The following is a 12,387-nucleotide window of genomic DNA, read 5'->3' on the forward strand; positions in this document are numbered from 1 at the left end:
ATATTGTATTTTATTAATTTTTCAATCTTTCTTTTATTTTCAATATTTTATTTGATTATGATTATGATTAAAAGATTATGAATTTAAAAGTTTTATTATATTATTATATTATTTTTGGAATATAACTTAATTTTATTATTTTAAAATAATATTAAATCAACAAATAAATCATTTATTCGTAAATTATTATTATACCATCAAAAATTATATTTAATTATTTAATAAGAATTTAAAAATATAATTAAAATAGAAATTGTATATATTTTCCCTGTAAAACTACTTACATAATTTAAATTTTTAATAAATATTTCGTTTTCAACATTTTGTATATTTTTTAAAAGTAATAAATTTATTATTATCTATATTCATTCAGAATTCTTCAATTCTCTATATATTATAATTAGTTAAAAATATCTTTTTTTTAAATATATATTTTTAAACATCATAAAAATAAATTTAATATAATTAATATTTAATATTTATAATAATAATCATAATAATAATAAAATATTTATTTTTTCTAGAGTAAACCTTGAAAAATTATATTACAAGCTGATTCAACTTTAATCATTGTTATTAAAGATGGCGGTATCCGTGGCACCGAAGGATGTTAATACATATTTAAGTCAAAATCAAAATGTTGCAGACAAGGAATTGGCTGCAGAATGGGCGCAACTTGAAGAATTATATAATAAAAGGTATTTTTTAAAAATATTTTATATTATATATATATTTCAATAGAAAAAATTTTCAAAATTCAAGTTTCATTGTCCGGTGACTTGCAGGCTTTGGCATCAATTGACACTCAAATTGGAAACATTCGTAAAAAATCCAGTACTTCAAAAAGGTGATAAATTAGTAGAGTTATATCTAAACTTTTTATCAACTTTTGAAAACAAGTAAGCATATATCTATTTCTTTGAAATGTTAATTTATAACCTCACTTATTTGATTCATATAGTGATTAAGAGTATTATTTTACTATTATGATTATTCAAAATACATATTTTTTATATTTAGGATAAATCCTTTATCATTGGTAGAAATATTAGCATATGTAATACAACAATTTCAAGATAAACAAGAAGCAATTAAATTCTTGGAAAAAACAGAATCTAAAGTTAAAAGCAATAATGAAGCTGTTGCTTTATGTAAAGTCCTTACTGGACAGATTTTGCTTGAAAAGTTAAATAATCAAGAACAAGCAAAACAAATTATAGAAGAAGTAGAAGCTATGTTAGATAATGCTGATGGTGTTACAACAGTTCATGGTAGATTTTATTTATTAGCCAGTCGTCTTTATCGTCTTCAAGGAAAACATGCTGAATATTATCGTACTGCTTTAAGGTAATATTATACTTACAAGTTTTATAATAATGAAAAATTTCAATTAGATTTTGTATTTTAGATATTTGGGTTGCATTGATTTAAACAGTTTAAATAGACAAGAACAAGAACAGCATGCATTTTTCCTTGGATTAGCTGCACTTTTAGGTGAAGGAGTCTATAATCTTGGAGAATTATTAGCTCATCCAGTTTTACAATCCTTGAAAGGTACCCCAAACTCTTGGTTAGTTGATTTATTACAAGCTTTCAATGCTGGTGATATTGTTGCTCTTGAAAAATTAAAGCCACAATGGAGCAAAGTTGCTGATTTAGCTGCACAAGAATTAAAATTAAGGCAAAAAATATCTCTCCTATGTCTCATGGAAATGACTTTCAAACGACAAGCTAATAATAGGTTTTTATATTGTTTTATTATAAAAATATTAAAATATTATATAAAGTAAACTAATTTATATTAAATAGATTATTTTTTATTATAGACAATTGACATTTGCGGAAATTTCTCAAGAAACTCGTTTACCATTGGGTGAAGTAGAATTATTAGTAATGAAAGCTTTAGCTCAAGGTTTAGTTCGTGGTGCTATTGATCAAGTAGCAGGGACAGTAAATATGACATGGGTACAACCTCGCGTATTAGATCGTACGCAAATAGCTGGAATGGTTCAACGACTCGATGGATGGTGTAAGGATGTTAGTTCAATGGAACGTTTATTAGAGTCTAGAGCATCTGAGATTCTTACACTTTAATATTAGGTTTGGAAATTTTGCATTGATCCGTTATAAGTTTTATTCTTATAGCTTTATTAACTCATTGGCTTACCATTTTTAAACAGAGAAAATATAATTTACTATATTGAATATAAATAAGTAATTATAAACAAAAAAAATAATTAATTTCATCATGATAAATCAATGAGTTAATATAAAAAAAGATATAAAATACATTTTTTTTAAATTAAACAAAATTATAATATTATGTACAAGTGAATGAAAAAAAAATATAAATTTATTTTTAATTTAATATTCTAAAACAATTTAACAATTTAATCTAAGACAATTATGTTCAAAAACTTTGTACTATTAAAATATTAATAATAACAATATATATTATCATTTATTGTGTTTTTTTTTTATTTTATATATATTTTAGATATATACTATTATTAATCTATCAACTTTGATTGAAGATAAATGTATCGGAATTTTTGATTGCATAAATTTTGTAAAATATAAAAAGATGGATAACGAAAAAAAGAATAGGAAAAAGATAAAATACAAATTTTAAAATCATATTCAGAATAATATAAATGAAACATATATAAATAATGAAAGCAAATAAAGATAAAATAAGAATTGATTTTCAACGATATTTCGTGAATATTAAAATCTTCAAACATCTTTTTAGAAGCATTCAAAAGATAATACTGATAACAATTTTTACTATTTTTAAAAAGATCTCAAAAGATGGCGTTAATAGTTAATTCTATTTCTATCTATTTTTTTATTTAAAGCATATAATAAATATAAAATTATTTCAAAATATTATATATATTTATAAAATATTCTATAATATTCAATAATTCATTATATATTAATATTATATTTATAATTTTATTTTAATTTTAATTAAATTAACATTATTAATATTGGAATCTTATTTTGAGTCGAATCGATTCAAAAATATTGAATATTAAATATTAAATGTATTTATTTTGTACTTTATTTTTATTAAAAAAACTAAATACATAATATTAAATCGATAATATTGGAAATGATGAATATCATAAGAAAATTGTAATTATTGTCATATTATATCATATAAAAATGCATCGAATATTAAATCTATTTATATTTAGTTTATGATAAATTTGTATAAAAGTAAAGTATAAAGAAATTTGTAAATTTTGCAAAAATTTCAAATTTTATGTTTATTAAGTGTTTACCTTCAATATTACATTTATGTTCAACATTACATTTTTAATGTTATATTTCATACTATATATATATATATATACATAAGATCATATAATAAAAAATAATTAATTTATTATGATTAACGATTACAAATCTATCATTCAATGGCATCCAGAAATGATATTAATTTCTGAAAAACCAGTAACATGGAAAGGATTTTTAAAAGTTTCTTGTAATTCAGGACGAAATATGCGAATTAAATTAAAATTAATTGTACATAATTATCCATCATTATGTGATGCTGAAATTAATTTTGGTAAAGAAATTGCATTTATACGCAATAAAGAATTTAGTGAAAAAGTGAAGAATTTAATGCATAATGTGAATAAAATATCAATTTTTTTAAAACAATTACAATTACTAATTGTGAGTAATAAATTTTTATATACTTGTCTTTTTTTTTATTCAATAATAATGTATTAATTGATAATATTTGATAATATATATATATATATATAATAACAACATTATTTTTTTGTAGAGTAATTTCATTAACAACAGATATATTATTGAAGATAATAGATATGAAGCCATAGATAATCAAGCAATGGAAATATTAAAAGAAATAAAAGATGTACTTGATACATCATCTGTATGTGAAAAATATATATAATTTTAATTCTTAATATAAAAAGCAAAAAAAGATTCATATTATTTAATTCATTCATTGTTTAAAAAAAAAAATTATTAATTATTAATACTTTAGTACTATTAGACCATTTTTGAATTGTGATAATTATAAATGTTATTATTATAGGGAATTCAGATATTATCTAATAATAATTTGAATATAATTAAATTATCTTTAAATAATATTGCTATAAAATTGCAAAGAATAAATCATAGGACATATTCATGGACAGTTGTTGATTCAGATTTACCTGAAATACCTGCTTTAGGACCTTTTAAAAAAAATATATCAACATTAATTATAGCAAGAAACATACTTAAACTTCAAGTAGAAATACTTGAAAAAACATGGTCAAATTTAAAACAAATTGATGAGTAAATATATAGATAATTATGAATATTTATTTTTTATTTTTTTCCAATACTTAATATATATGTTACTTTTAAATGAATAGGAATTGTTGGATAGTAGATCCATTACAACCAAAACCATATCATCTTTATCGACGAATTTATTTAACACCATCTTTATCAATGTACATTAAAATAAATCCTTTGAACCCTATGGATTTACCAGAAATTACATTTATGGGTAGTGATACAGAAGTTAAATCAAAAAAAGAATTGATTTCTAAGAAGTTACATGTGTGGAATATATAATTATTATTATTTTTATTTATATTTTAAAATACATTAATATATACATTAATATATACATTAATATATAATAAAAACAATATTAAGCACTATAATATTTTTTCAGAATTGGAATCCAAATCATGATATTCTAAATAATTTAAAAATGTTATTAGATATAGACACATTTCTCAAAAAGGAAATAAATAAAGAATCTACAGAAGATAATAATGCAATTGTTGCCGATGAAGAATGTTGTATTTGTTTTTCTCTACAATTAGATAATGAAACTTTACCTGATAAAATTTGTAGTAATGAAAAATGTAAAAGACATTTCCATACATCTTGTCTATTAAGAGTATGAATATTACATAACTTTTAAATTAAAATATAAATCTTTATTTAATATTTATTAAACTATTTATATTTACAATATTATATTTATATTTATTTTGTTTTTAGTGGTTACAAACAATTGTTGGAAATCATGTTATATTTGATCATATTCATGGTTCATGTCCTAATTGTAAAGAAAGCATATCATGCTATATTAAATGGTATAATATAATTATAAATTATATAAATATTATTATTTATTATTTAAACACATGTACATGTGTATAATTCATGTGTTTTATCCACTGCTCAACATAATTATTAAATTGATTAGTGCCACATATTAAAATTAATGTAGTATTAACTATTTTATTTTTAAGTACTTCATAGATTGATTTTTTATCCAATCTTCCAGATTTTATATTTATACCATGGATATTACAAACATCTAAAATATAAAATGCAAAAAGGTATTTTGAAAAAAAAATTTTTTAAAAACTTATTAAAAATATATAGAAATATCTGAGTTACTTTGTATTTGTGATATGTGCAAAGTACATTTGAAATTCCAATAATCTGATAAGATTTGTAATTCTCTTTTTAGAGGAATCTGCAATATATTTTTAAATCCTCCAATAAGATGAATCTTTGTTTCTTCTAATTCATTTTCTACAATTGATTTTGCTATATGATAAACTGCAGTTATTCCAGATCCCATAGAAAACATAATAATTGTTTGAAAACTGAAAAGTATTTAATATCTTTAAAATAATTTTATATTCTTTACTATTAAATTTATATTTTATTAAATTATAAATAATAAATTTATAATTTCTTCTTCTGAATATATATTATATTATTATTAATTTATATACCTATTACTTTCATATTTAAAATTTCCATATGGTCCTCTAATATGAATTATATCACCTATTTTTATGTTCTTTAAATATTGACTAAATTTTCCATTTGGATAAAGTCTAATTAGAAATTCAATACAGTCATCTGTGAAAAGAATTGGTGTGAATGGTTTGGTAATGTCATGTAAATGTAACATAACGTATTGTCCAAGATCAATTAATATTCTTTTATTTTTGTAGTTATTTTCTAAAAAAATTAATAATAACTATTAACAATATTACAAATTAAAATTAAAATTAATATATAATTTTCATAAAATTCATTTAAATATTCATTTGTTTTATATACCATAATATTTCAAAACAATTAAAATATAACATTCAGATCTCTCTTCTATATTGAAAACTACAAAATTTTTATATTTATACAAATGAAGTATGTTTTCTTTATTTTGTATTTTTATATTTTGTTTTTTTTTTCTTTCATATTCTTCGAGTAATTTTTTATGTACATCAAAAATGCAAGGATCACATGCACTATGGCAACAATCTTCCTCTGATGGTGTTATTGGTCTACTATTTTCATTATTATCAGCACACATATTATGTAAAAAAATATTTCGAAATTTTATGTAATATGTAATAAATTTTTTTTATAAATATTTTTTAAAAATTTCACAAAAAAGTAATAAAAATTTTTCTTATAATATTATAACATTAAAATAATAATTTTTTATTTTCAAAAATATAATAAATAATATTTTTTACTAATTCGTTGTTTCTTTATATATTTTATAAAATTTTTATTATTTATAGATAATTATCGTTTTGTGTTAATATATATTTGCTTTTACCATTTGTTTATATATCTATATTAGAATAATTAGATATGTATATTCAACATCATCTAATAACAATCTACTAACTGTTGATGATCAGCTGATCAACTGTCAAAAATATTAGATTTATATAAACTATAGTCTGTCTGAAAATGTAATGTCGTCATAAATTATTATGTGAATACTGTATATATAATACGATGAGATTATATTGATATTATTTATATTTTAATCAAAATGTTTATGGTTTTTTGTAAAATAATTTTTACAATCTTCTCTATATCGTAAACAGAAAATACATATAAATATCTATCATTAATCTATTATATATATATATCATACTTATTTTTTGACTATGAAAATATATATAAAATATTTAAAATATAATATTTATTGAAATAAATATAGATATATCGAAATAATAATGAAACAAATTTATTTATTAATTACAATGGATGACGTAGCGTATCAAAATGATTCGCACAGAGTTAAAGAATAATGTTGAGATATCGTTAATCGTGATCTAGTGAATTTTATTATATTTTAATAATTTAATATTATACTATCAAATATAATTAATATTTTTACGTAATTTAAACTTATATGATTTATACGTAATTAAATTTTTATATTATATTATAGATAAAATATTTTATATAGTTCAATTTACAACTAAAACGTACATATATAAAATGGAAAGAACAATTACAGAATGGAAACGTTATGCATTGGTACAACCGCCTATGATGATGCTAATAATTGCTCAAGCAATATCAAGTAATTATATATTTGTATAAATATCATAATATATTTAATATATATATAATTTAATTTAATGTATATAATTGTTATATAATACTTATTACAATTTGAATTTTAGACTATAAAATAATAATAAGATAATAATAAAACAAAATAACAACAATATTAGATTATACTATGATATATGAAAGATATTTGAACAATATGTAACAAATTCTCTTTTTTTTAGTAAAAAGTATCAAATCATTATTCTCATATATATCAATATATGTAATTTTTTATTTTATTGATAAAATAAATTTTTTATGATATAATTTATTGATTTATTAACATATTTAAATGAGTCAAATTATTATAAAGTGAGTATTATATGTTTTTAATTTTAGGTAATATTTTAACAGATTTAATAATATATCGTACTTGTAGTATAATATTAAATATAAATAAAACAGAATGTTTGCTGTTACATGAAAATAGTACTTCTGCAGAAGCATTAAAAATAGATGCACATGTTCAACCTAAAGCAAGCTTAATTTTAATGACAAAGTCAATTGTTGAAAGTATTATTCCTGCTTTATTATCTTTGTTTTTGGGACCATGGAGTGATATATATGGAAGAAAATCTATTATATTGTCTGGCTATATTGGTTGGTATTGTATGTTTTAAAAAATTAAATTAAATTTATTTAATCTGTGATTTTTTTGTCACAGGTATATCTTTAACATATTTTGTTCTTTCTTTTATGACTATTTGGGATATCAATCCATGGTTTTTGTTAATTGCATATATTCCATATGCTTGTTGTGGAGGATTTTGTATAATTTTATTAGGTACTGTTTGTTATCTTTCTGATATATCAAATGAACATGAAAGAGGATGGCAATTAGCTTGGATGGAAGCTTTAATATCTATTGGTATTTTAATTGGTATATTAGCTGGACCCATTATTTTTAAAATATATGGATATACACTTGTATTTGTTATTGCTACTATATGTTGCATTTTAGCAGGATTACATATTTGCTTCTTAGTTCCTGAAACAACACACATCACAAATTCAGTATGTATTTTGCAATAAATATACTATTATTGTAATATAATATTTTTAATATTTGTAGATAACTATAAAGAGTTTGTTTAATATTCATTTGGTTAGAAAACTTATAAGCACATGTACTAAAAAACGAGATGGTTTCAATCGCTATATAGTTTGGTGTTGTATAATTTCTATTATTTTAATAGTCATTGCTATGCAAGGAGAAATGACTATTGGTTTCTTATTTGTAAGTGCTAGATTTGGTTGGGATGTAAATAAATATTCCATTTATTTGGCTACAAATATAATACTTATGATTCTTGGAATAACATTTGGAGTAAAAATGTTAATAACATATGGAGGTAGTTAAATTTTATATTATATTCTATTAAGAGCTTTTAAAAATTTGATAAAAAAAGAATTTAATCAGAAAAATAATATTTTTATAGGATTTTCTGAAGAAACTATAGCTATATTTTCATTATTGTCTTCTTTGAGTAGTAGTCTAGTACAAAGCTTTACATTGAAACCTTGGCATATGTATATATCTGCAGTAGTAGGAATGTTTAGTGGTATTGCTAATCCTATGATTCGTACTATATTATCTAAATCAGTACCATCAGAAGATACTGGTAAATATTGTTAGATAGAGAAAATAAAACATTTTTTTTAATGAAATTAAACAATATTTTTAAAAATATTTAGGTAAAATATTTTCTATGACAATATCTATTGAAACATTAACTCCATTTGTGGCAGCTTCTTTATACAATATGATTTATTTACATTTTATGCCACCTATGTATCCATTACCAGTTTGGTTAGTGTCTGGGGGAATTTATATTATTGTAATACTTATTTTAATAAATATACGAATTCAAAATGCAAAAATTAATTCTGCAAGATATACAGCATTGATACAAAATGATGAATCATCATAAACTTTGTTAAATATTTATTCTAAAAGAAAATTAAAATGAATATATATGTATTATATTGTATTATATTATTATATATTATATATTGTATTATAATGAAAGAATTTGATGTAAATATTTAAGAATATTATACTTTATATTGTTTTGTTTTTATAATATAACAATAATAATCAACAAAATATAATCAATTTTAATTAATTCTACTTAAATTTTATTAGTAATTCATTTCTTTATGATTATGAAATTCATGAAAGACAATGAAATGTAAATAATTTCTATTAATAAATCTATATAATTTATAATTCATCATAATAATCAACATGATCACCAGATTTATATTTTTGTTCTTCAAGAATCATTAAAAGACGATTAACTGTTTTTTCACAAGTTACAATCATTTTTTTTGTTATTAAATCATTATATTGTCTTTTAACATTTTCATCAGCTACTTTGGTGCAAAGTTCATAGTACATATCAGTTTCAACTGGTCCTGGTGAATAATTTAATACATTCACTTGTGGATTTTCTAGTGCAAATACCTGTATAATATAAATAATAAATGATAAATATAATAAAAATTGAAATATTTAAATTATTTACATTAATATAAAATTATTACTTTAAAAAACATTTCTCGAGCTGCTTTTCCACTACAATAATAAGCCATTGATTTTTCTGGTTTTATACCAAGCAATGATGTAATATTTATAACCAGCTTTTTAGTATTTGTATTTTCATTAAATATTTTCATAATAACTCCATTTAATATAGCAGGAACAAACACATTTAAATTATAGTAATCATGCCAAACATTTAATTCTGTTAAATCATTTGTATATTGATTAATATTTCCTATTGAACCAACATTGTGTATTACAATTACACGATCAAACTGATCTAAAATCTCATTTTTCAAAGATTGTGTAATAATATCTAAAATCATACATTTGTATATATATATATAATTATTTATACTTATGTATAAAATATATGTATAAAATATATCTACCATGCAATTTATCTTTTGTTGCTTTAGCTAAATCAATACTAACAGTATCAACAAATATATTTGATGGAATATTTTTTGCTGTTTCTTTTAAAGCATTCAGATTTGTTGCTAATAGAAGAATATGTGAACCTTTTTCTAAAGCTGAACCAAATGAAATTGCAAGTTGTTTTCCAATTCCACGACTTGCACCAGTTATTACTAAAAATATTTTTCCAGATAATATTTTGATCGACATATTTTTTTTTTAAATTTTAATTACTACTTTATTCTTTAAATAGATAATTTACAATTTATTTATTTATTAGTCAATTTCTTTTTGTTGCTCAGATTCATTAATAATTTGAAGACTATCTGCTTTCAAAAGATGAACTAATTCACTAGCAGTTAATGCCTAAAAAATAAAATATATATATTTTAAATATATGTAAATATAACAATATAATAATTATAAATTAATTTATTTAATAATAAATATGAATTATTTATATTTGCATAATTACCTGTAAATGAGGTGCTATATGTCTTATTAAAGGATTTGAAACAAGTTCAGTATCTTCTTCTGTTTCAAGCTTACATCCAGAAGTTATTAAACGTGCAATAGAATCTTCTTTTGTCACATATAAAGATGTTATAAGATCTTTTTTTGATGTACCTTTTTGAAGAATTCTAAGTCTGGAATCTAATATAATTTAATAATTTCTAAAAATTTGCATAGAAATATTTTACTCTATATCTATTTCTACTCTATATCTCTATATCTATTTTATTATTTTCCTATAAAATAATATATTTAAAATAAAATAAAATAAATATAAAAATAAAAAAAAACATTTTTGTGAAATTGTTAATTACAATATGTTACATACTGCATATAATGTAAAAAGAGAAATAATGAAATGTAGTAAAATTTTTATTAAAACTTACAAAGTTTTTCCAAATATTCTTCTGAATCTGCCAATCTGATTTGTTGTGATTGATTAACTACAAAAGAATCTTCGAAAAAGTTTTCACACTTATTATTACCGATTTGTGGAACATCCGTTCCGCTCCATGGATCAGTAATATCTGACTTCATGTTTTACGTAATTGCAAAATTTCATAAATTTTACAAAACTTGTTTTGAATAAAGATCTAGTAACTTGTTTTATTCTTTACATGTATTGTATATTTAGGTTATCAAAGTAAGATTGATTATCAAGGCAAGTGTCATTTATTTTTACTGATTAGTTATTAATCAATGAAGTGACTTTTTGTATTGTTTACGTAATTTTTTCTTGTATAATTTTATTAATTTTTAAAATTTTATCTTTATAAATATTTTTGATAGTAATATTAAAATTTTAAAGTTTCATTTATGAGTTTAAAAAACAATTAAAAGAAAAATGGATGTTTCGAATAAAATACATTTTATTTAATGTAATTAATATATATAATTAAGTTTATGAATTATAATAAAATTATATTTATGTATAATTAAATATATAAAATATGAATATAATAAAATCTATTTGATAAAAAATTTTCAAGTTTAAAATTAATTTTAAAAAATATAAAATAATAATATATAACTTATTATAGAACTAATATCTAAAATCAGATCTTGATACTATTTTCTTGTCAAGATTAAGATATGTATATATATTTTTTCTTATGTATATCTAGATAAAATTTATTAATATAAAAAGATATTATTTATCAATTTTAAAAAAAGCAAAAAAAGTATATAAATATATAAAAATATATAAATATTTATATTTTCAAAGTTAAATAATTTTAAAATCGTTTTATTGTAAACTTCGAAATATCTAAATATCATAATATAATAAACACATGATTTTCATGAATAATTTATTATTGGTATACAAATATACAATAAACATACATTTGATAAGTAAAAAGCATAAATTCATATAGAAAAATGTTTACAAAAATATTGATTTTTTTATATAGAACAAGCAAGTATTAATACTATTTATTACAACATTGAGACTTCAGTCTAAAATAGTTTATCTATTTGTT

At 20.1% G+C, this 12,387-nt stretch overlaps 6 protein-coding genes across 20 annotated transcripts; 3 read left to right on the forward strand and 3 right to left on the reverse strand.

Moving 5' to 3' along the window:
- Positions 1–248: 248 nt before the first annotated feature.
- Positions 249–2,460, forward strand: Rpn9 (regulatory particle non-ATPase 9). Its single transcript, XM_003698199.4, has 6 exons — positions 249–340; positions 525–698; positions 786–899; positions 1,021–1,347; positions 1,409–1,741; positions 1,827–2,460. Exons 2-6 carry the CDS (start codon positions 583–585, stop codon positions 2,092–2,094), a joined length of 1,158 nt encoding a protein of 385 aa, XP_003698247.1. The 5' UTR covers positions 249–340; positions 525–582; the 3' UTR covers positions 2,095–2,460.
- Positions 2,461–2,971: 511 nt separating this feature from the next.
- Fancl (E3 ubiquitin-protein ligase Fancl) lies at positions 2,972–5,768 on the forward strand. 2 transcript variants are annotated; one of them, XR_015291950.1, is made up of 8 exons: positions 2,972–3,687; positions 3,803–3,913; positions 4,079–4,326; positions 4,407–4,596; positions 4,715–4,945; positions 5,050–5,144; positions 5,339–5,393; positions 5,528–5,768. XR_015291950.1 is itself a non-coding variant. In XM_012493009.3 (6 exons), exons 1-6 carry the CDS (start codon positions 3,397–3,399, stop codon positions 5,209–5,211), a joined length of 1,233 nt encoding a protein of 410 aa, XP_012348463.1. In that variant the 5' UTR covers positions 2,972–3,396; the 3' UTR covers positions 5,212–5,272. The 2 variants fall into 2 exon arrangements, 1 of the variants encoding a protein (XP_012348463.1); XM_012493009.3 differs by lacking the exons at positions 5,339–5,393; positions 5,528–5,768 and having other exon boundaries at positions 5,050–5,272.
- LOC100870005 (NADH-cytochrome b5 reductase-like) lies at positions 5,163–6,744 on the reverse strand. The gene is made up of 4 exons (XM_031919648.2): positions 6,133–6,744; positions 5,799–6,030; positions 5,455–5,666; positions 5,163–5,371 (listed from the first exon to the last, which is right to left on the reverse strand). The coding sequence occupies exons 1-4, from the start codon at positions 6,383–6,385 to the stop codon at positions 5,184–5,186; spliced, it is 885 nt and encodes a 294-aa protein (XP_031775508.2). The 5' UTR covers positions 6,386–6,744; the 3' UTR covers positions 5,163–5,183.
- A 348-nt stretch (positions 6,745–7,092) lies between these two features.
- Positions 7,093–9,557, forward strand: LOC100865685 (putative peptidoglycan muropeptide transporter SLC46). Of its 14 annotated transcripts, none has more exons than XM_086907717.1 (8): positions 7,267–7,399; positions 7,503–7,743; positions 7,862–8,031; positions 8,096–8,311; positions 8,396–8,445; positions 8,504–8,783; positions 8,871–9,053; positions 9,127–9,557. In XM_086907717.1, exons 2-8 carry the CDS (start codon positions 7,724–7,726, stop codon positions 9,360–9,362), a joined length of 1,155 nt encoding a protein of 384 aa, XP_086763843.1. In that variant the 5' UTR covers positions 7,267–7,399; positions 7,503–7,723; the 3' UTR covers positions 9,363–9,557. The 14 variants fall into 14 exon arrangements, with proteins under 14 accessions (XP_086763837.1, XP_031775509.1, XP_086763843.1 ...); XM_086907712.1 differs by having other exon boundaries at positions 7,277–7,399; positions 7,614–7,743; positions 7,811–8,031; positions 8,393–8,445; XM_086907711.1 differs by having other exon boundaries at positions 7,093–7,399; positions 7,614–7,743; positions 8,096–8,445.
- On the reverse strand, positions 9,362–10,603 carry Sptr (Sepiapterin reductase). Its single transcript, XM_003698169.4, has 3 exons — positions 10,369–10,603; positions 9,979–10,292; positions 9,362–9,898 (listed from the first exon to the last, which is right to left on the reverse strand). The coding sequence occupies exons 1-3, from the start codon at positions 10,601–10,603 to the stop codon at positions 9,656–9,658; spliced, it is 792 nt and encodes a 263-aa protein (XP_003698217.2). The 3' UTR covers positions 9,362–9,655.
- Position 10,604: 1 nt separating this feature from the next.
- LOC147657733 (uncharacterized) lies at positions 10,605–11,998 on the reverse strand. The gene is made up of 3 exons (XM_086907718.1): positions 11,293–11,998; positions 10,869–11,047; positions 10,605–10,759 (listed from the first exon to the last, which is right to left on the reverse strand). Exons 1-3 carry the CDS (start codon positions 11,441–11,443, stop codon positions 10,670–10,672), a joined length of 420 nt encoding a protein of 139 aa, XP_086763844.1. The 5' UTR covers positions 11,444–11,998; the 3' UTR covers positions 10,605–10,669.
- Positions 11,999–12,387: the final 389 nt, after the last annotated feature.

The sequence above is a fragment of the Apis florea genome, unplaced genomic scaffold (assembly GCF_048593485.1).
Source record: "Apis florea isolate Af1SG1 unplaced genomic scaffold, ASM4859348v1 contig_2897_pilon, whole genome shotgun sequence".
NCBI classification, from domain to species: Eukaryota; Metazoa; Arthropoda; class Insecta; order Hymenoptera; family Apidae; genus Apis; species Apis florea.

Coding starts and splice junctions, on each gene's coding strand:
- Rpn9 (XM_003698199.4), top strand. CDS start 583: ATGGCGGTATCCGTGGCACCGAAGGATGTTAATACATATTTAAGTCAA. Junction 699..785: donor GAAGAATTATATAATAAAAG/GTATTTTTTAAA, acceptor GGTGACTTGCAG/GCTTTGGCATCAATTGACAC. Junction 900..1,020: donor TTATCAACTTTTGAAAACAA/GTAAGCATATAT, acceptor TTTTATATTTAG/GATAAATCCTTTATCATTGG.
- LOC100865685 (XM_003698205.4), top strand. CDS start 7,315: ATGGAAAGAACAATTACAGAATGGAAACGTTATGCATTGGTACAACCG. Junction 7,400..7,770: donor AATTGCTCAAGCAATATCAA/GTAATTATATAT, acceptor TTTTAATTTTAG/GTAATATTTTAACAGATTTA. Junction 9,054..9,126: donor AGTACCATCAGAAGATACTG/GTAAATATTGTT, acceptor AAAAATATTTAG/GTAAAATATTTTCTATGACA.
- Sptr (XM_003698169.4), bottom strand. CDS start 10,603: ATGTCGATCAAAATATTATCTGGAAAAATATTTTTAGTAATAACTGGT. Junction 10,293..10,368: donor AACAAAAGATAAATTGCATG/GTAGATATATTT, acceptor GTATGATTTTAG/ATATTATTACACAATCTTTG. Junction 9,899..9,978: donor CTCGAGAAATGTTTTTTAAA/GTAATAATTTTA, acceptor TATATTATACAG/GTATTTGCACTAGAAAATCC.
- LOC100870005 (XM_031919648.2), bottom strand. CDS start 6,385: ATGTGTGCTGATAATAATGAAAATAGTAGACCAATAACACCATCAGAG. Junction 6,031..6,132: donor AATTGTTTTGAAATATTATG/GTATATAAAACA, acceptor TAATTTTTTTAG/AAAATAACTACAAAAATAAA. Junction 5,372..5,454: donor GCACATATCACAAATACAAA/GTAACTCAGATA, acceptor TTTATATTTTAG/ATGTTTGTAATATCCATGGT.
- LOC147657733 (XM_086907718.1), bottom strand. CDS start 11,443: ATGAAGTCAGATATTACTGATCCATGGAGCGGAACGGATGTTCCACAA. Junction 11,048..11,292: donor AGAATATTTGGAAAAACTTT/GTAAGTTTTAAT, acceptor AAATTATATTAG/ATTCCAGACTTAGAATTCTT. Junction 10,760..10,868: donor ATATAGCACCTCATTTACAG/GTAATTATGCAA, acceptor TTTATTTTTTAG/GCATTAACTGCTAGTGAATT.
- Fancl (XM_012493009.3), top strand. CDS start 3,397: ATGATTAACGATTACAAATCTATCATTCAATGGCATCCAGAAATGATA. Junction 4,327..4,406: donor AATTTAAAACAAATTGATGA/GTAAATATATAG, acceptor TTAAATGAATAG/GAATTGTTGGATAGTAGATC. Junction 4,597..4,714: donor TGATTTCTAAGAAGTTACAT/GTGTGGAATATA, acceptor ATATTTTTTCAG/AATTGGAATCCAAATCATGA.